The sequence below is a fragment of the Sarcophilus harrisii genome, chromosome 4, assembly GCF_902635505.1.
Source record: "Sarcophilus harrisii chromosome 4, mSarHar1.11, whole genome shotgun sequence".
Classification (NCBI taxonomy): domain Eukaryota; kingdom Metazoa; phylum Chordata; class Mammalia; order Dasyuromorphia; family Dasyuridae; genus Sarcophilus; species Sarcophilus harrisii.
Genome location: NC_045429.1, coordinates 121,887,809 through 121,909,563, shown reverse-complemented (window position 1 = coordinate 121,909,563; position 21,755 = coordinate 121,887,809). Strand labels below are relative to the sequence as shown.

The 21,755-nt window shown below is 35.0% G+C and overlaps 1 protein-coding gene across 1 annotated transcript in view; it reads left to right on the top strand.

Moving 5' to 3' along the window:
• Positions 1–21,755, top strand: part of KIF25 (kinesin family member 25) — a 97,539-nt gene that overhangs the window by 60,200 nt on the left and 15,584 nt on the right. Inside the window, exons 9-10 of the mRNA XM_031937468.1 lie at positions 7,335–7,409; positions 13,592–13,741. Coding sequence (XP_031793328.1) covers positions 7,335–7,409; positions 13,592–13,741 — 225 coding nt within the window. The remainder of the gene's footprint in view (positions 1–7,334; positions 7,410–13,591; positions 13,742–21,755) is intronic.

Sequence of the window (21,755 nt, the reverse complement as noted above, 5' to 3'; positions counted from 1 at the left end):
TATTAACAGCAAGTTCCTTAGGGTTTGTAATATGCTTTTATGAATATTATCTTATTTATTCTCACAACAATTCTAGGAGATAAATATTATTATTATCCTCATTTTCAGAATGATTCAGAAATTGAGATGAAAGGTTAGATGACTTGCCCAGGGACACATAGCTAGTAAGTGTTTGAGGCAGGATTTGAACTCAGGTGTTGCTAATTCCAGATCTGGTTCCCTCTCCAATATGGTTATCCTTACTAGCAGATCTTTTTACACACACTACACTGATTCTTCAAGAACAAACTTCTCTCACATAGAATATCTAAAGATGAAGCATGACAGCTTAAGATGGAAATTATCTCAGACGTAATAAAATGAGTAAGAGTCTAACTGCTCTAAATTTGGTAACTGCAGGTAGTTATTATTGATGTTTTTATTATGATTATTAATGATGTTTTTAAAAGCTAATAAAATTCTAAAATTGATTTACCAGAGGCTAACCAAGACATTTAGGTAGCAGAAATTATTGTGTCCTCTTGATATTTAGGGACATATGGTAGAAGAAAATTGGCCATCAGTAATTTCTTTTAAAATAAAAGAGAACCTTAATGAGTATATTTTCAGAAAGGCAATAGATGTGTTCAGTTTTTTTTTCAATTGTGTTCAACTCTTCCTGACCCCATTTGGGATTTTCTTGGCAAAACACTAGAGTGGTTTGCTATTTCCCTCTCTGAGCCATTTTTACAGCTAAGGAAACAGAGGCAAACAGGATTGAGTGACTTGCCAGGGTCATATAGCTAAGAAGTACTTGACACCAGATTTGAACTCAGGAAGTCTTCCTCATTCCAGGCCCAGAGCTGTAGATAGCAAGTAGTTAAATCTTAAATCCCAAAAGATCTGGATTCAATTATCTTTAATACAGATTGGGGACAGCTAGATGGCACAGTGAATGTAGCATAAGCCTTAGGGTCAAGAGGACCTGAGTTCAAATCCAGTGTCAGGCATTTAACATTTCCTAGTTGTATACCTCTGGGCAAGTCATTTAACCCCAATTGCCTCACACACAAAAAATAGCAGCAAAAACAGACACAGATTGGCTGTATGATCCTAGATTTAAACTCTCAGTACTCTAAGCAACTTTCTAAAATCATAAGTTATATTTTTATTGGTAGAAAAGTTTCCTTATCTGAAAGTTTCAAATACTAATGAAATCATAGGTCTAATGCCTATCCTTATTCCTTAATGTTAATAAAAAGATAGTTGACAATGATTAAATTTTTTAAAATTAAGCTCTTACTCAATATTGTTCTAGGTGTTAGAATAACAGAAATATTTGATGTCTTCTCTTTCCTTAAGATAACAATGCTGAATATACTGTATTTTCCATCTCAGGAAAGTAGCTTAAATCATTATAGAAAGCTTTCCAAAAACAATTACTGAGACAAAAGTACTTTGCATTAACCAGGGAATTCACTTAAGCTAAATGACCTTTTTTCAAGAAAGAAAGAAGGAAAAAGAGAAAGGAGAGAGTGAAAAGAGAGAGAGAAAGAAGGGAGAAAGAGAAAGAAAGGAGGAAAGAAAGGAAGGAAGGAAGGAAGGAAGGAAGGAAGGAAGGAAGGAAGGAAGGAAGGAAGGAAGGAAGGAAGGAAGGAAGGAAGGAAGGGAAGGAAAGAAGAAAGGAAGGAAGGAAGGAAGGAGGAAAGGAAGGAAGGGAGAGAGGGATGGAGAGAGGGAGGGAGGGAAAAAGGGAGGGAAGGAAGAGGAAAAGAATGCATTCCATTGAATTCACTGAAAGGCTCTAGAGTTCCTCTCCTAACCCCATTTTTTAAATTGATAAGCTGAGTCTAGAGGGCAACTGTTTTGCCCTCTCAAGCCAGCAGGTTTAATTCCAAGGTGGGTGGGCAAGTTCTTCTGATTCTATAGTTCACCAGCTCCTACTGGTAATATCTATATCAGTTGCCTTTCCTCAGAGTGTTTATTATAGCCTTGGTTTGATATAGATGCTACAACAGGTTACTGCTGTTCCAGGGATTCTACAAGGACAACTGTGTCCAAGTCCCCTTACCTTCTGAAGTCCATGAGATCTTTCTTTCTTTGCTCAAAGGATTGGAGAGATGATTTTGGCTCATTTCTTCTATCACCTAAAAGATTCCCTTTCATAAGCTTAGCTGGAGAAGCTATCCTCTCCCAACTGCCAGACACTCAAATATTCCAGTTCCAAAATGATCAGTTGTTTTCTCCAAAACTCTCAGGATGTGACTGAATTTCTTTAGCAAATCCTAAACCACTCCTTGTGTCAATTCACTTATCTAAATTCCTAAAATATTCCTAAAATTTCTAAAATATCCTTCACTTCTAAATTGATCAAGGACTTCTTAAAATATCTGGTCAAAATGTCTTAATTGATTGACTCAATAGAGAAGTCTAAGATCTCTTTACAACTTTCACTACTAAATTGATCAAGAATTTTTAAAAATACCTGGTCAAAGTGTCTTTGATTGATTGACTCAGTAGAGGTATCTAAGATGTCTTTAGAACTAATTCCTAATTCTGATTGATTGGTTCAGTTAAAATAAGGCAAGACTTAGGGAAGCTAAGTGATGTAATGGATAGTGCCAGGTCTGGGGTCAGGAAGACTTGTGTTCAAATTTACCCTCAGATACTTACTAGACACTAGAGATATTTACACACTTACTGTATGACCCTGGGAAAGTCACTCACCAGGAGAATGAGGAAGTATTGACTACAAACAAAATAATAATCAGGATTCACTAGGATTACTGAGGTAAGGGTATGGGACATACAGGGATGTACTGGAGACAGCTCAAACTTGCTCACCTGGAGAATGAAGTGTTGACTATTAAAAAAAAAAACGCAAGTCAGTATTCACTGTGATTTGTGAGGTAAGGGGGTAAGGGACATATAAGGAAAGGTGTGCTGGAGACAGCTCAAACTTGCTCATGAAAGCAGATTATTAAATTGTGTAAGTATTGATACCTCAGAAATTAACAAACTCTACAAATCAGAACTTGAATTATTTTGTTGATTGCCTACGCTTAAGAAAGAGAGAAAATGAAGTGCTAATCAGATTAAATATTTACTATTGTTAAACCAATTTTCACTGGGGGAAACCTCTTATATTACATTTTGAATTAACACATTGATAAAGTTCTTACTTCTATCAAGTATGAAGAGCAAGAAGAAATGTGCCCAAGTATATGACATTTGTACTAATCCCACATTAAAAGCTAGCTTTCTTTGAGAAGAGTAAGTAAAGAGACTCCATTAATACCTCTTCAGTCTCTAGGTTATTATTTTTAGTCCTGGACTCTCCACTAACTAGCTCTGTGACTTCAGGCAAACAATTTAAAAGTTTGAGTTTTCTTATTTGGAAAATTAAATTGGATCAATTGAATCCTCAAATCCCTTCCAGCTCTCGAATTCCCTGATTTTCAATAGATAGCCAACTGGATTGTTGGGAGCTACCCAGACACACCACATCACCTTCATCCACTTAAATTCAGTTTTCTACTCCAGGGTAAACTTTTTCTGTAGTCCTGGAAGCTTAGGAAAGATGACAGGTCAAAGCTGAGCGTGAGACTAGATCAGGCTATAGGGGAAAGTCAGCCAAAGGTGAGGGAAACATCATGAAAGCAGCCTTCCTCAGGGACTGAAGCTCTACCTTTAGATGTCAAATTCCTCAGTGAAGACTATGATTTTCATGCCTTCTCCTTGTAACTTTACACACAAAGAAACCCTGTGCTCATTCCCAATTGTGATCTATAGGGTCTTTAGTCCTGAAACAACTCCAAAAGATGTTGAGAATTCAAATGAGAGAATGACTTGGAATGTTTAGTTTTATTTTTCTAGCTTTCTTCTTGCCATAAATTATTTTCAGATCCAGTTTCTCACCACCTTATTCAGAGACAGAGCAGCATTTATAAAGTACCCCAAATTGAAACCAAGCTTGGTTATTGTATTGAACATGAAATCTATATACTCTCAGATATTTTTAGGCAAATTGATGTCTAAAATTTCCTTCCCTCCTAAAATTGTTATGCCACAGTTCCCTTTTAATATCCTGACCCAGTTTCCCTAATTGTCCTATTCAGTTACTCTGCCTCAGGTTATAACTATTCCTTCTTTTTTTTTTTTTTTTCACTTTCAGTTTAAGGCCTTTTTTGTTTGTTTATTGTTTTTTAATGTAATGTGATTTTATTTATTTATTTTGTAGTTTTTTTTTTTATTTACAAGATATATGCATAGTAATTTTTCAGCATTGACAGTTGCAAATCCTTTTGTTCCAACTTTTTCCCTCCTTCCCCCCATCACTTCCCCCAGATGGCAGGTTGACCAAGATATGTTAAATATGTTAAAATATAAGTTAAATACAATATATTTATACACATCCAAACAGTTATTTTGCTGTATAAAAAGAATCGGACTTTGAAATAGTGTACAATTAGCCTTTGAAGGAAATCAAAAATGCAGGTGGACAAAAATAGAGGGATTGAGAATTCTATGTAGTTAACCATTCCCTCTTAATGTTAGGATAAAGGTCTTATATCTTAGATTTTAGGGTGTACTTATTCCTTCTTAATGTTTGATGGGATAAAGGTCTTTATCCATTTTAGACATCATTAAAATATCAGGAGCCTCTCCAGTACCTGGCTCCATTATGTCATCCTCATCCTATGTTCCTCCCATCCAGGTACCTCCCTCATTATGTCATCAGTCTTGTAACCCTACAAAAGAATCTTGTATCTGACATTCACTGGTGGATTCTTGGAGACAATAGTCTCATTCAGCCCTGGGACCAAACCATGGATCCGATTTGGTCATGGTATATCTCTCCATTTAATAAACTATTAAATACTCTCTAATCTCTATCTTGCCTCAGTTTCTCTGGCATTACAAAATGAGCTCCATTTTACTTAGAGGCACTTGTGGCCCATCAAGGTGAGGTATCCAAGAGATATTTGACATGAAAATGAAGCTAAATTGAGACATTAAGGCTGTAGATAAAGATGGGAAAGTTAACAACATTGTCATTGTTGAAGCTATACTAGTAAGATTGTAAAGAGAGAGAATTGAAGAAAATGCACAAGAAGGTGGCTCAGGGACTGAGCTCCATTAAGGACCAGGGAAGAAAGATCACGAGGAGCCATCAATAGCAAACAACAAAAGAAGTGAAAATGCTATGTTGTGATCCACACTCAGCTTCCACAGTCCTCTCTCCCTCTGAGTGTAGATGGCTCTCATCATCATAAGATCACTGGAACTGGTCTGAATTGTCTCATTGTTGAGAAGAGCCACATTCATCAGAATTGGTCATCATATAATCTTGCTGTTGCTGTGTACAATGATTTTCTGGTTCTGCTGAGCAATTTTTCAAGAAGCTTCTTGGTGGAGTAGAAGAAATAAAGCAGTGACTCGATAATGGGTCAAAGGAAGTTGAAAGTTTTTATCTTTTTTTCAGAATTTTAGGTAAACTCAAAGAAATAGGAGAATGCTGGATATAGACAAAATCCTTAATGAGTCACAGATCCCTATCCCTAGGATCATAGGGATCTCTTCTTCCATAACCTGAGGGGAAAAAAGAGGGAAAATGGGACTGAGATTTGAAGAATGGAGGAGAGGAGTTGAGAGGATTTTATGTGGGAGGGCCACAATCTCTTTTAAAAGGAGGGTTTTAAGTGGGTGCGTTAAAGGGTGGGTAATGAGAAATGTAAAAGAATTTGAATGCTCTACAGTTTTGATAAGATTAGAATTGTTCATTTCAGTTTCCCCATTTGTGACTTCATCTGGAGTTTTCTTGGCTGAGATACTGGAGTGGTTTGCCATTTCCTTCTCCAAAGAATAGGAAAGAAGGCTTGTCAAATAGCAATGACAATGGGGCAGCTAGATGGCACAGTGAATAGAATCAGAAATACTCCTTGAGTTCAAATCTGGCTTCAGACATTAGTTGTGTGACCCTGGGCAATTCACTTAACCCTGTTTGCCTCATTTATAAAATAAACTGGAGGAAGAAATGGCACTCTACTTCAGTATCTCTGCCAAAAAAACAAAAAACAAACCCAAAAGAGGCCATGAAGGGTCAGACAAGACTGAAAAACAACTGAACAACAAAGTTTAGTTTGGGAGCTTTTATTATGTGCATTTATTGGGGGTTTGTTTTACAGCTAGTGAGGAGGTTGTTTGTTTGCTTTTACCATTTGGCTTCCTGCCTTTGACATAACTCCCTCATTAATGGTACAAGCAAGTCTGTATATTGTTGGAGATTAAGGGAATGGAGAGAAGTTTCCCAATCCTTTATTTTGTACTCATAATTTTAGGATATGAAAGTTGGTTGACCCTAAGAGATCCACTTAATCCACTCTCCACATTTTACAGAAAAGGAAAACTGGGCTAGGGAAAGTAAAGACCTGCCTAGAAGGACAACTTTACCTAACTGACTCCAGAAGCTTAGATTTAACCTTACAGCCAGTGTTGGAAATAGTGCATTTTGGGGAAGGGGGGTGGGAAAGTCTTGGAAAAGCTTAATTCCACCTAAAATAAAAATTCAGATTTCAGGAAATTATATGAAATCCTGAAATCAAAACAGCATTTAACTAAGAAGAGAATGCTGACAATACAGGGTATTTTATCAGGCTGTCCCTTAATGTTAATTTTATTGTCCTCGGTTTCTTTGTGCAATGAATGGTGCTCACTGGTTGCAGTCTCCAAGTTTATCTTGATAATAAACTTAAAAGCCACATTTAAAAACTAGGTACCTGTAGTGTGAATTATAGATCTGCTTATCAGACTTTAAATCGAGGGAGGAAGGAGGAAGTGAAGAGGAAGGGAAACTTTTAATATATTCAATCATCAAAGAACAAATACAATATTGAATTGTAGTTTGGGGTGGAATTTTTAAATTCTGTAGTAAAAAGAACTAATACCGCTGTAACAAGCTTAACACAAGGCCTAGCACAATAGTAGGCTCTTAAACCCTGTTTGTTGATATGACTTAACTTGAACCACAGGAAGATTGTTTTAGTTAAATACAATCTTTTTAAGCTTTTTGAGCAGTATCTTTCGCCTTATATTTTGTTATGAGTTTTGGTTTAAGGGGACAAGAAGAAATAGTCAAACCTTCATGCTTTGTTCTTTGGTCTCTGCTAACTTGACCGAGTCACAAACCTCTTTTCTTTTTTGCTTTGAAAGAACATTAAATTTAATTTTGTTGAGCAATTCAAATACACCAGTAATTCCCGCCCCCTACCCCTTCAATCTTAAATTTGTGTTGCTAAAGTAGATCCATTTTTTCCCCCCTTTCACTAAAATGTCATTTCTTCTTTTTCTATCAGAGTTTACAATCCTCTGGAGTCTCAAAAAATAGTATTTGGAGATGTGTGCCCCCTGCTTACATCTCTCTTAGATGGGTAAGTTAAGAAAAAATACTAATTCTGATGTCAGAACTAATATTTGTAATTTATTTTTTAAAGAAATTTTATGCTTTTCTGCTTAAAATATACAAACAAGAAAATACAATTACAATTTACCATGTAATACTACAAGCATACTCAGAAGAAAAGGTTTCAAGGTTAATATCATTTCTCCAAAATTATAGCCTCCCACATAAAAGTATGACCTCATCTGTAATGTCATTTAGTCAAGCATGTTTTAAAATAGCATTCACCTGACATCATGTTTTGAAAGAACCAATTAACACAATATATTATATAGGTATATACCTATATTATTTGTTGTTTTTTTTTAAATAACTTTTTATTGACAGAACCTATGCCAGGGTAGTTTTTTACAACATTATCCCTTGCACTCACTTCTGTTCCAATTTTTCCCTTCCCTCCCTCCGCCCTCTCCCCAAAGATGGCAAGCAGTCCTATACATGTTAAATAGATTGCAGTGGATCTTGGATATAATATATGTGTGCAGATCCAAACAGTTTTCTTGTTGCTCAAGGAGAATTGGATTTAGAAGGTATAAATAACCTGGGAAGAAGAACAAAAATGCAAGCAGTTTACATTCATTTCCTAGTGTTCTTTCTTTGGGTGTAGCTGCTTCTGTCCATCCTTGATCAATTGAAACTCAGTTAGATCTTGTCTTTGTTGAAGAAATCCACTTCCATCAGAATACATCCTCATACAATATCGCTGTTGAGGTATATAATGATTTCCTGGTTCTGCTCATTTCGCTCAGCATCAGTTCATGTAAGTCTCGCCAATCCTCTCTGTATTCGTCCTGCTGGTCATTTCTTACAGAACAATAATATTCCATAACATTCATATACCACAATTTACTCAACCATTCTCCAATTGATGGGCATCCATTCATTTTCCAGCTTCTAGCCATTACAAACAGGGCTGCCACAAACATTTTGGCACATACAGGTCCCTTTCCCTTTTTTAGTATCTCTTTGGGATATAAGCCCAGTAGAGACACTGCTGGATCAAAGGGTATGCACAGTTTGATAACTTTTTGGGCATAGTTCCAAATTGCTCTCCAGAATGGCTGGATGTATTCACAATTCCACCAACAATGTATCAGTGTCCCTGTTTTCCCACATCCCCTCCAACATTCTGCATTATCTTTCCCTGTCATTCTGGCCAATTTGACAGATGTATAGTGGTATCTCAAGAGTTGTCTTAATTTGCATTTCTCTGATCAATAGTGATTTGGAACACTCTTTCATATGAGTAGTAATAGTTTTAATTTCATCATCTGAAAATTGTCTGTTCATATCCTTTGACCATTTATCAATTGGAGAATGGCTTGATTTCTTATAAATTAGAGTCAATTCTCTATATATTTTGGAAATGAGTCCTTTATCAGAACCTTTGACTGTAAAAATGTTTTCCCAGTTTATTGTTTCCCTTCTAATCTTGCCTGCATTAGTTTTGTTTGTACAAAAACTTTTCAATTTGATATAGTCAAAATTTTCAATTTTGTAGTCAACAGTGATCTCTAGTTCTTCTTTGGTCATAAATTCCTTCCTCTTCCACAGGTCTGAGAGGTAAACTATCCTAAGCTCTTCCAATTTATTTATGATCTCATTCTTTATGCCTAGATCATGAACCCATTTTGATCTTATCTTGGTGTACGGTGTTAAGTGTGAGTCAGTGCCTAGTTTCTGCCATACTAATTTCCAAATTTCCCAGCAATTTTTGTCAAATAATGCATTCTTATCCCAAAAACTGGGGTTATTATTTGTTTTTAAACAAAAATTAAAGGTAAACTGAAAAATGTCTTCAGCATGAATATACTGACCCAAGGGGTCTTGTAACTGGGTTAAGTGGTGAATATTACGAAGCATTATTTAGGACTTAAATTCAAAATTGTACAATAAATATAGTTATGACCATTTCTGTGATGTCGTTTGCTGTTCTGTATTTATTTTATATTTTTATTTTGTGTTCCAGAACTTTAAATATATATATATAAAATAGGAACAATCAGTTATTAATATTAACTTCAGAAAGGGAATATCTCTCTCTGGGAATCAGTCTCTTGTTCATCACAGACAGAGCTGTTGCTCACATCAAAAGGAGCTTTTCACAACTATATAGTGCTAAAATCTGGCCTGATTTTGATCTCCTACATTGCACAGTGGGTTATGCATTCATCATGAGGGAAAGGAAATTCACTGAGCAATAATTTATAGATTGTTCTTCTTCACTTAATAGATTCACAAGAGGCACAGACTTTCCACATCAGTTTTGTCAGACTGTGAAATTCAATTTTTCAAGTTGTATTGACTTTCCAAAAGAAAGATTATTTATATTTAGAATTAAGAAACAAAAACTTATGTGCAATCAGCAATAAGAGATTTTTTTTGTTAAAGACTTTACATGTATCCACAGTATACTAAGCATTTATAATAAATATATAACCTGTCACAAAATATAGTTGTAATATTTTTAAGACCACATCTATAATTTCGCTGGTATTCCTAGGGAGGGTTATCTCCCAAATGAAGAAACTCCTTCTATCTGAATTGGTAGAATTGGTAGAAACAATACAACATAATATAGTGCAATACAATATAATATAATATAGAAATAGAGACCAGACCCATGGTTTCCTGGTACAGGAAGGGGGAAACTTCCTCTACCAAAGTAGATAGAACAGTTGTTCTGCACCCTATATTTTTAGCAATTTGTCTACAGAACAGACAAGTTATAGGAAAGTAACACAGTCAATTTCTGTCATGGGCAAGATTTATGGCTTCAAGACCAGTTTTCTAGGCTACTTCAATAAGATGGCATGACCTAGCACAGAGCACAACCTAGCATGCCATACCAAGTATTCAGAGCATGTGGATGGCCCACACAAAGCAATTTTTCCCATTATGTCTTGGAGCTTCCGTCTGATCTTTTCTTCCTGAATACTGGGATTTCCACATTCATTTAGGAAATATTCTTCTATTGAAAACTTATCACTATCAGCCATCATTTAAGCAGAAGCAGATTCCAGAAAAGAGAAAGAAAGGCTCATGGGTCAAAGCCATCTGTTTCAGTTGCTTTTTCATTACAAATGTGAAACAGATGACATTATTTTGAGCTTCCAGTTCTCCTCGTGGGGCTTTTAAATTTTTTTTTAAACTATGAACTCCAAAATAGTCTGAAACATCCCTATAAGAAATAACATTTTCAGTGCCAATGATCTCCTGTGGATATTATTCCAAAAACCAAAGGAATGTAGATGGATGGGCATAGGAAAGGCAGGGAAAGGGATGAAGGGATTTTTTTGGTCATGTGTGTGGATTGTTGGGGATTTTTTTCTCCTTTTTTCACAGATAGCTTCATCTTTTGACTTGTTATTTAGGAAAAAGAAAACAAGAATAATAGGAATTATCAATGATTTTTACTTCTTAATGATTAGTTTTCACTGAAGGTAAGAATTTATCCTGGAGATCAATACTGCCTGGAATTGCTAATGGCTCTGAAACATTCTCCTTCTGTGAATCAGAGGTTTCAATTAATCCAAATTGCACTTTTACTGTCTCTGGCTGTGTCATTCATCTCAGAACAAACAAACAAGCAAACCCAAGCATAACAGCTTTTTATTGCTATGATGAGTCTGCCAGATTAAACAGGAAAATCTGAGCTGGGGTCAACTATTTTATCCCACAACACAGACACAGAACAACTGTTCTATCTATATTGGTAGAAGAAGTTTTTTCATTTGAGTGTTCCCTGTATCATGAAATCACAGGTCTAGTCTTTGTCCTTATACTGTGTTATGTTGTATTGTTTTGTAATGTTATGTTGTATTATGTTATATATTGTTAAATCAAAATAATAAAATAATTGATATTTTAGGTTTTCATGTGGACTGTGTACCAAGTAAACCTTAGCATTGATCTCTAAAGTTTTTTCAATTTACAAATCTAATTGTGAATTTAAAATTTCTAGAAAAATTCCCAGTGCAAAGAATGTTATTTTATATACTAATTTAAAATTTCCAGAAAAATGAACAGTACAAAGAACCATAATTTTATATCCAAAACTTCTCCCTAACATAAAGGATCTCCTAGTTTTTTCCCCTACTGATAGCAAACATACTCTATGTTTTATTGGAGAAATCAGAATAACATAATTAAAAGGGATTTTAATAATGCATGTGGTTCTTGAGGTAAGATAGTCTTCAGACCATTACAGGTCAATGACACTTCATTTCTTGGAGCATCCATTTCCTCATTTGTAAAAGGATAGGAATTAGGTTAAATAAATGGTCTCCATGGTATTTCTCAGTTCTAAAAGCCTATGATCCTAATGTAGCTTACTACTATGATAGTAATATCTTCCATTTACATATTGCCTTTTTTTTTCCCCTGAGGCAATTGGGGTTAAGTGACTTGCCCAGGGTCACACAGATAGGAAGTGTTAAGTGTCTGAGACCAGATATGAACTCGGGTCCTCCTGACTGCAGGACTGGTGCAGGACTGGTGCTCTATCCACTGCCCAACCTAGCTGCCCCTACATATTAAGAGTTCTTTAAACACATTAGTTTATTTGAACCTCAAAATGACCTTATTAATTCCTGTTTTATAGATCAAGAAACTAAGCTTAGAAATCAGCCACATGGCTAGTAAATGGCAGAATTGGACAAGAAAGACACTGTTTAAAAGAGTTAGTGAATATTAGATTCTGGGAACATGGAGACCATGGAGACACTTAATTTGCATTTCTCTGATTAATAATGACTTGGAGCATCTTTTCATATGGCTAGAAATAGCAGAAAGAGGATTCTTTATGCAGTTGTAAATTTTCAGTTCACATTCCTCACTTTTAAAAAAGCATATAATAAATTCTATGCATTGTTTTCAAAATTATCTTGCTTCTTTCTGAACTTCCTTAGGTATTCTTTTGTGCATTTTACAATGACTTTTTTTTGGCATTATAATTGCTAATCTCCCATCTTCAATTAATGGAGAGGAAGAAAGAAAGAAGGAAAAAACAAATCTAGAACAAATAAATAAAGTCAAACATAATGAACTCATACACTCTGCCCAGAAATGAATGTTTCTGTAGCTTGTGTCCATCCTCGTCCTCCTCATCAGTCCTTTTATCTAAATAATGAAGTAATGAAACTACCTCTTTCATATAATTGATTAAATGATTATATCATGTATAGATTATATAATTGATTATGTATTTTTTTCTCCATACTTTCCACTATTTGGCTTACAGTGATTGAGGGATTTCTACATTGTTAGTCCATCAAGATATTGTGAAATGATAGTGATTCCTTCCTATTTCTAATCTCCCCAAACAGTACTCAAAATCCTTGAGCACAGGAACTAGTTTCATTTTGGTCTTTGTATTCCCAGAACCTATAATGCCTGGAACATGGTAGTTAATAAATGCTTGCTGATTGATTGGCAGTAGACATTTCCATTTTTTAGCAACTTCTGCACCTTATACTCCTGACAATGTGCCTAGAGGACAGAGGAGTTAAGTGATTTTCCTAAGGACACACAGGCCATCTATGTCTCAGGAAGACTTGAACTTAGGTCCTCTGGGCTCTGTTTTAGCTCCACTCTGCTACCTCTATAACACACCATAACATGTATGATATGACATGACATAGCACAATGCAACATTTCATTGGCTCATTTGACATCATATACTAGATAAATTTGTAAATTGAAAAAAGTTTGGATATCATTGCTAAGGATTACTTGGTCCACAGCCCATATGAAAATCTAAAAGCAACCTAGCGGAGTCATCACAGCAATAAAAAGTGCTAAACATTGTTATTTTGGGGAAAGGTTTGTTTGTTTGTTTGTTTGTTTTTAGAGGAACGAGCCAAATGGGAATGGTGAAAGTGTGATCTGGATTAATTGAACCTCTGAAACACATGGGGAGAGTGAGTGTTCTAAAACTCATTAGCATTTCTATGTAGCAGCAAGATCTCCATGGTGAACTCTTACTCCAATGAAAATATGGGAGAGATGGGGGTAAAGATTATCAATAATAATTTATCTATTTCCCTTGTTTTCCCTTAAATGACAAGTCTAAAAATGTGGGTATCCATGGAAAAAGTTTTTTTTTTTTAAAGAAATAAAAAATCAAACCCAACAACATTTTTTATTTTATAGGTATAATGTTTGCATTATGACTTATGGACAGACGGGAAGTGGAAAGAGCTATACCATGCTGGGGCCACATTCAGAAAGTGATCCCATTTCATCATCAGAAGCTGACCAGGAAATGGGAATTATTCCTAGAGCAGCTGGAGAGCTTTTCAGGTACTGCTAGTAGAGGTAGTTATGGAGATCCAGAATTCACAGAACTCTAAAGGAAAGTGCTGTGTGGATGGGTGCTACTCTGAAAATGGGGATTAAGCCTCCTTTTTTTTTTCCTTGCTGAGGCAATGGGGTTAAGTGACTTGTCCAGGTACAGGTAGGAAATATTAAGTGTCTGAAGATAAATTTGAACTCAGATCTTCCTGACTTCCAGGGCTGGTGCTCTATCCACCACACCACCTAGATGCTGCTTAAACATCCTTTTTTATGAAATAATATGCTTAGGGTCAGCTAGGTGGTACAGTGGATAGAACACCAGCCCTGGAGTCAGGAGGGCCTGAGTAAAAATCTGGCCTCAAATACTTTAACACTTACTGTGTGACCCTGGGCATGGTACTTAACCAAGATTGTCTCACCCCACCCCCCCCCCCCCCCCCCAAAAAAAAAAAAAAGAAAAGAAAAGAAAAAAGAAAAAAAGAAAAAGAAAAGAGAAATATATGCTTCCTAGAATATTCTCTGTCTCCTGACTCACATATTTTACAATATTTTGCTAATTCAATGTTCCTAGAGATTGTCACCTCTATATTTCCCTGAATTTCATTTGTGTTTCTTCTTTGATGTATTAATAACTATCCACATCTCATGCAGGAGGGCTCCCTCTTAGTTTTAGTTTTTTTTTTTTTTTTTTTTAATCAAGGTCAAACTAATAGGAAGAGATATTTCTCCTCAACCTCTACCCTTCTGAAATCTTTAGGTAGGGCAAAAGTTGGAGGATAAAGTGTCTTTTTCTTTGCCTTTCTCTCCTTAGCAGGAAATGTATTGACTTTTTTCTCTCAGATATACAGCTAATCCCAATGTTGAAAGGAAATTCTTATCTTTAAAGACATTCATTTTACTTAAATCAAGAATCTGAGCTCCTGTATACATAACTTACCCTTAATATCAACAAGTTACAGACAGAGCCAGAAAGAGCTTCCAGCCCTGTACATTCCATTCCTTTGATCTAACCCATATCTGTACACTGCCTTTGTCTCCTTACCCCTCTGTACTCTATTGATACTATCTTAATTTATATGTATTTACATCCTCCCTTCTGTATGTTCCTAAATCAGTTTCATGGTAGTCTGCTATGTATTTCTAAAGAGATTATAAACTCCTTGAGGGCAAGGTTTTGTCTCCTGTTTCTTTTGGGTTCCTCGTAGAGCACCTTGTATTAAATCAAACTCCATACATGCTGAATGACTGTTGCTTAATGAGAGTGTTTCTGAGAAACACACACACACACACACACACACATACACACATTCTTGTTTTTAAAGGAACTAAATAATGAGAACCAAACAGTCCCCATTGTCATTAGGTATGAGATGATCTGGCAGATAAACTGTAAAAGGAACTTTTTTGCAGTTTGAAAGAGGCAAATGCTGAAAGATCTCTGTGTATCATTCAAATCGATCACATTTTGTCCTGTGAGTTCTAGCCTCCTTTGACTTAGAATTCAAACAACATTGCTGATTAAAAATAGGCCCCAGGCATATCAGTGCATGTGTGCTCATTGCATTTGACAAGGAGACCCCAGGCATCCCAGAAAGGGATAGGAGAACACTGAAGCAGCTCTTCTGAATATGGTCGCAGAGGAAATTTCAGCTCTCTTTTATACTTTTGCTAGATAACTTTTCTGCATTCTTATGTAGTAAATGCTCAGTTATCAAACTTAGGGAGAGAACCAATTCCCACAGATAATATAAATGGGGCTTTCCTCCCTGCTACAGGAGTTTTGGGGGCTTAAAAAGCAGAGAGATCTAATGGCAGGGAGCCTAGGTAGTCTCTAGGCAGTATTCAGGCTGGGAGTAGGTGAATTATTATCTTCTGCATTCCTGATGTCTATTCTCTTTTTCTACAACTCTGTAGTTCTTAAAAGGCAAGACACTATTCTCTTGATTGAGAGCAGAGCCAGGACTAAATAGTAAGTTATATAAAAAAAGTCGAAGATCAACCTTCAAATGTGATTTATGTAGGGAGGAAATCAGAGAAGCTAGCACAAGCTCAGGTTGTATTAATAGAATTTTGTTTGAATCTCTGTTTCCATTGAACACATTATACCTTGTGTTATACTTGCACATCTTATGTCTCATCCCTTCATTAGATTATAAACTTCCTGAAGGGAGACCCTATTGTTTCATCTTAAAGTGTCAAGTCCTTACCTGTAACACAGAGTACATGCTTATAGCTAATTTACCCTAACTAGTATAACAGAAAAACTTATTAGACATGTACTTCTCAATGTATACAATCAGATTTTATTAATTATAATTTTATTAATTAACACACAAACTTTTGAGAAGAAATCACCAATCTGCTTCGTAGAGGTCCCAATGAACATTTTATACAGATATTCCATGTCAACGTTGCTTCTCTGACCAATCAGATGTCTTTCTCTCCAATCTGGTTGTTGGACAGCCAGGCTTGCCTTCAAATGAACATGGGCTTTTTCAGTCTCAAGGGCAGGAGTTTAACGTACCTATGATCCATGAAACAAACTAATAGTTAGGGCTTCCTGCTGGGTTTCTTATTGTTTTAGTACAGGTGCTTCTAGTTGGTTTACCACATTATTAGCCTAGCAATTAATTACATAATTACATAAATTATTATAGATTAATTACATAAACTACTGATAATTTTTTTCATTGGTGATCTGCCCTATCATAGGGTCCACATATGATTGTCAGTTGTTTATGACAAATATGTTGTTTATTAGGTCATACCACACTTGTGATTCTCTTTATTGAAATACAACTTATAGGAAAACAACTAATAGGAAAATAATGACTCATTACAGAATGAAGGTTTAAAACAAAAGAGACAGTTTTACTTAGTTGACAAACATTCCTGTTATGTTATTAAGGTAAGAGAACTTATTCTCATTATACAAACATAGTGCCTTGTCCATAATGAGTAATTGAGAAGTATTTATTAAATAAAATAGAATTAATGAAAAACAAACATTAATTAATTAAAACTTACTGTTCAATATTGAACAGATTCTCAGTCTAGGTTCTATAAAACTTAGGATGTTGTTATCTTAAGAGATGACAGAAAATTCTCAAAGACTTATGAGAAAGAAAGTACTCCACAACCCCACCCCTTTCAACTCATTTTCTATCTAATTTCCTGATTATAATATAAGCTCCTTAAGAGCAGGAACTGTCTTTCTGCTTGTATTTTTATATTTCAGATTTTCAGTACCACATTAATGCTGGTTAAGTGTTGGTATGCAAAGGAAGAACATAGTAAATGCTTAATAAAATCAAAACAAAATTGATTTCAATTTACTTTTAACTTTCACAATATTCTCTATATTATATATAGAGAAAAGAGTATCAACAAAATCAACCAGTAGATTCCCAGAAAGAACATCAAAGAAATTTAAGAATACCGACTACAGAGGAATATATTCATTTAATTGGTTCAATTTTGTAATTTTTAATCCACCTTAGTGATGGCATTTACAGTCAGTCATAGTACAATTATAAATTCCTGAGGGAAAAACTATGAAAATCTTTATAGAGTAATAGTTATAGCTTTATGAATAGCTTTGTATATGGCAGCAAGTAAAGTCCATAAAACACATTTTCCAAAGTTGAATTTCTTTCATCTTAACAAGTTCCTTTTGCTTGTAAATTCTTTTTACAAAGATATCAATTTTTATGTTGCAATATACCTGATTTAATCATAGTTTAATACCTGATAATTCAGCTCCAATAGCATCTCTTTGAAAAAAAAATCCAAAAGTGAATGGTGTTGACAATAAAAAGTTGTATTCCAGGAAAACAATATGATCAATTTCATGTGGCCTTCCCCTAGAACCACGTGAATTTATACAATGAATGTATTGGGATGGCAAGGGCAAGGTATATGGTAGTATATCATTTCCATCACCTGAGCAAATTTAAACTATTCTCACTTTTGAAATTGCTAAATATCTTTCAAAAGATGTCCTAACTAGAAAATATAAAGTAAATGGCTTTCTCTTTCAGCAGGGGCTTTCTTCTTGCTTCATTCATACATTCATTCCATGTTTGCTGAAATGTTTGTATTTATGATTAAATTCACAAGAGAAAAAAAAACAGTTATCCCTCTCCACGTCACAATTTGCCCATTGTAGTTTTCATATATCACAGACTGGCATAAGAAATTAAGTGGGAATTTTTGGGAAGTTTTGCAGAAGCTGCAGATACCATATGAAAGCCAGCAGACAACACAGAGTCTATGACCAAATTCTTAACCCAAATATATATATAAAAAGGTACTGTAAATACCCTATAAAAGAAAAAAAAAATTAAGACTTTTTCTCTGATATGAAGAGAGGCCCCCCAATTTTTATGATGATTTTCCAGATCAAGGGGGTACTGAGCCCCTAACCCCTGAGAGATGGAAGTTATATCTGTGCAAAATTGGTTTGAAATTTTTGAAGGACTACATTATAGTTTATAAGAAATAAAGTGACTCATCGAAGTTTGGGCTATAATACTCAAAACAATTTCTAACCATTAATATATATATTTTCCCCCCATAGTATTAAAAAAAGTTTTTTTCCATAACAAAGTACCAATGAACCAAATGCCCAGGTGTGCTTTTTCTTTAGTAACTTTAACACTTCATCTAGGGTGGAAGATGGAGAAAGGCAGTGGCTAGGGCAACTTTTTAGAAATTTAGCTAGTATAAATAATGTTGGAAGACTGTAAAATTAAGAAGTATCAAAGAGATAATCACAAGACTTTATGAAGTACTACTATGTGCCAAGCACTTGATGTTCACCGAGTATACAGAGGCGAAAAGTCAATTCACCCTTGACTACAGGGAACTGACAATCTAGCTAGAAGAGATAACACATATACATATCATATATATATGTGTGTGTGTGTGGGTGTGTATGTATATGAATAAATAGATGTATATACATGCATGTTTGAGCATATGCTTTTGTATATATACATTTATAGAAAGTCAATTGTGTGATTAGGTATGTATAAAATAAATATAATTGGGGAAAGGGGAAGGACTAGCAATGGAGAGCAGCAGAGAAGACTGTACAGAAGGTAGCTCCTAAGATGAGTCTTGAAGAAAGCTAGAGATGTTAAGAGGCAAAGGTGAGGAGGGGGAGTACATTTCAAACAGAAAAATCTTTAAGCTGAGATATAAATTGAAGAAAAAAAAAACTAAATGAAAATTATGTCTCCTCTCTAAATCATAGGAGATAAAACAACTATATTTTATCACAGATTTTCCTTTTAATATCCCTTTAACAGTTGTTTCCCAGGGAAAAAAATGCCAAAGAAAATTTGGTCACCAGTAAGTACAGAGGAATCTGTTTACTTAATTGGTTTAATTTTGGTTATTTTTCAACTCTTTTTTTGTGGTTTGCTACTAGTTTGCTCTAGTAACAGAATATTTTGAATGGAGACCATGAATAAAAATCTGAAGAATCTGGATTTTTTTTTTTTATCATTCAGCAAATCTAACCCTTCAAATCTAACCCTTCCATTTCTTATTTTCCCATCTCAAAGACAAAGGTTTTTATTATTGTTGTTGTTGTTGTTGTGGATAAAAAAGTATTCTGTATTATATGCAAGGTATGCTACAGAAAAGCTAAATCTCATCCTCTCCAATGATTCTTTTTCCTGTTGCTTTCTATAACTTGCTTTCCCTTCCATTTTCCCCATGTTTTCCCCTTTTTTTTCTATCATGTTGCTCATCAGAAGACACTAAGTGCCCACATAAAATCCTTTGTTGAAAAGGACCTAGAGCCTAGCCCATGCAAATATTTCCCCATACAATACTTCTGCCAGGTGACCATCTATCCTCTCCTTCACAAGGAGAGTCACTGAATCTTCCCTTTCCACAATGATTTTTTGTAAAGACAAACTAAACCATCTTTTGCCAAAATTCTTTATCCAGGTTTTAATTATTGAATGAGCATTGTCTCAGACAAACTGAGACCTATGAAACTTGAGAACTCTTTTGAGATTTTAAAAAGACAAAGGTTTCCTATTACATCTGGGGTCATTGCCAGTTGTTCTGACCTATGTCTTTCCACTGGACTCTGGAGGAGAGAGTGAGGCTGATGACTTTGCACAGGTCTGACTCACTTAAATCCACTTCACTTGCAAGTCAAGACAACACCCTTCTGATGTCACTGGTCTTGTTTGAGAATGAAAGATGAACAACACAGTTAACATGACTCTCCATCCCTGTCCCCCTCTCCCCCTACCCAGTTCAATTTTTTGACAGTTCTAATTGTTATAAAAGTCTTAATAAGGAACAAAAATCAGTTTTCCACACATGGGGATAATTCTGTCCTCTAGAGATACTGAATATAAGTTTATCCCTTGAAATATTTAGAGATAGTTATCATGTTTTTCTTAAGTCTTCCCTTTTCCAGGCTAATTAACCTTAGTTACTCTTTATCTGATTTGGCATGTAAGTGACTAACAATCCTATTTACTTTCTCTAGATGTACTCTGATTTGCCAAGATCTCTTAAAATGTGGTGTCCAGAATTAAATTCAATGCGCTCATTTCCATATATGGTTTGACACTTGTTCACCCATGCAGATTTTAAGAACTTTTCAATTCAATTCTGACAAATTATTATGCACTTCAGAGCTTTCATCCAATTCGTGTTTGTCTATACATATAATTAGAAGTTCTAGAAAAAGGAAATGTATGTGTTTTTAAAGCAAAAAAAATTAAGATATGAAGAATATTTAAAGTCAGTTTCAAAACCTATCTCAGTTTTTAAATTTAATTCCAACTTTTGGATATTTCAATGAGCCTTAGAGACCAGGCCATGTTTTTCCATCTTATTCATAATAATGATAGGCAACATGGCATCTGGGATTGAAAATTGGCCCAGGAGCCAAGAAAATTTGGGTTTAAGGTCTACTTTTGTTGTATATGCTGACTCTGTGGTCTTAGGCAAGTAAGTTAATTGCTCTGTGCTGCTGGCACCTCTCTAAGACTGAAAGTTAAGAAAGAGGTACAGATGTGCATAAGTAATAAAGACTCCTCACTAGAAGTTTATTTAGACTAACAAAATCACTACACAGGTCCAAAATAAAATTTAAGAAGATGAGAGAGATTTTGTCAACTCTGTAGCTGAAATCCAGATAAAGTATTTCTATGGCATTTTATTCATCTACCAGCCTAGATCAGTTTAAAAATTAATTTTAAAATTAACGATAGAGAGAGGGAAGGGTGGAATTTAAAAGAAGAAATCAATTTAGTTTGGTATGATAGTAACCTGTTCAAATTCTCCTTCCTAAGAAGGCACAAGCCACTTATTTAGCAATATGTTCTAAAATTTTGTAAGGAGTTAACATTATGGTAGCCTAGCTAGGTGGGACAGTAAATGGGACAGTAGATAAAACACTGAGCTTAGAATCAGAAAGGTTCATCTTTGAGTTCAAATCCAGCCTCAGACATTTACTAATTATATGACCCTGACCAAATCATTCAATCCTGTTTCTCTCTGTTCCTCTTCTGTAAAATTATGTAAAAACCTGGTACATGACTGAAATGAGGAATTAACAACAACAACATTATGTTCCTTTGTCTATCTATAGTCCTCTAGAAACAACCTTACCTTTTCTGGGGAAAAGAAAATACATGGGATAGGGTGGAGTATTACTGTTTTGTCTCCAATATCCCAAGTCTCTCAATCTCTGATTCCTCAGAGATAATATAATATAGTTGAGAGAGCAAGTTTCCAAATTCCTTCCAATCTCTGAGATGTTATTGTTATGGATTAAAGACAAACTCATTTAAAGGAAGTAGCTTTTTGTTTATTATCACCTCATCTCCTTTGGGATTCAATTTCTTTTGCTCTTTGCAATTTCAAGAGCATTCTCCTTGATAAAGAAGAAGAAAGTAAAATAAAAATTGTTTTCCTTCTATTGTTCCTCCTCCATACTAAAGTACTGTCATATCATTATGATCAAAAAAGGTTGAAGTACTTG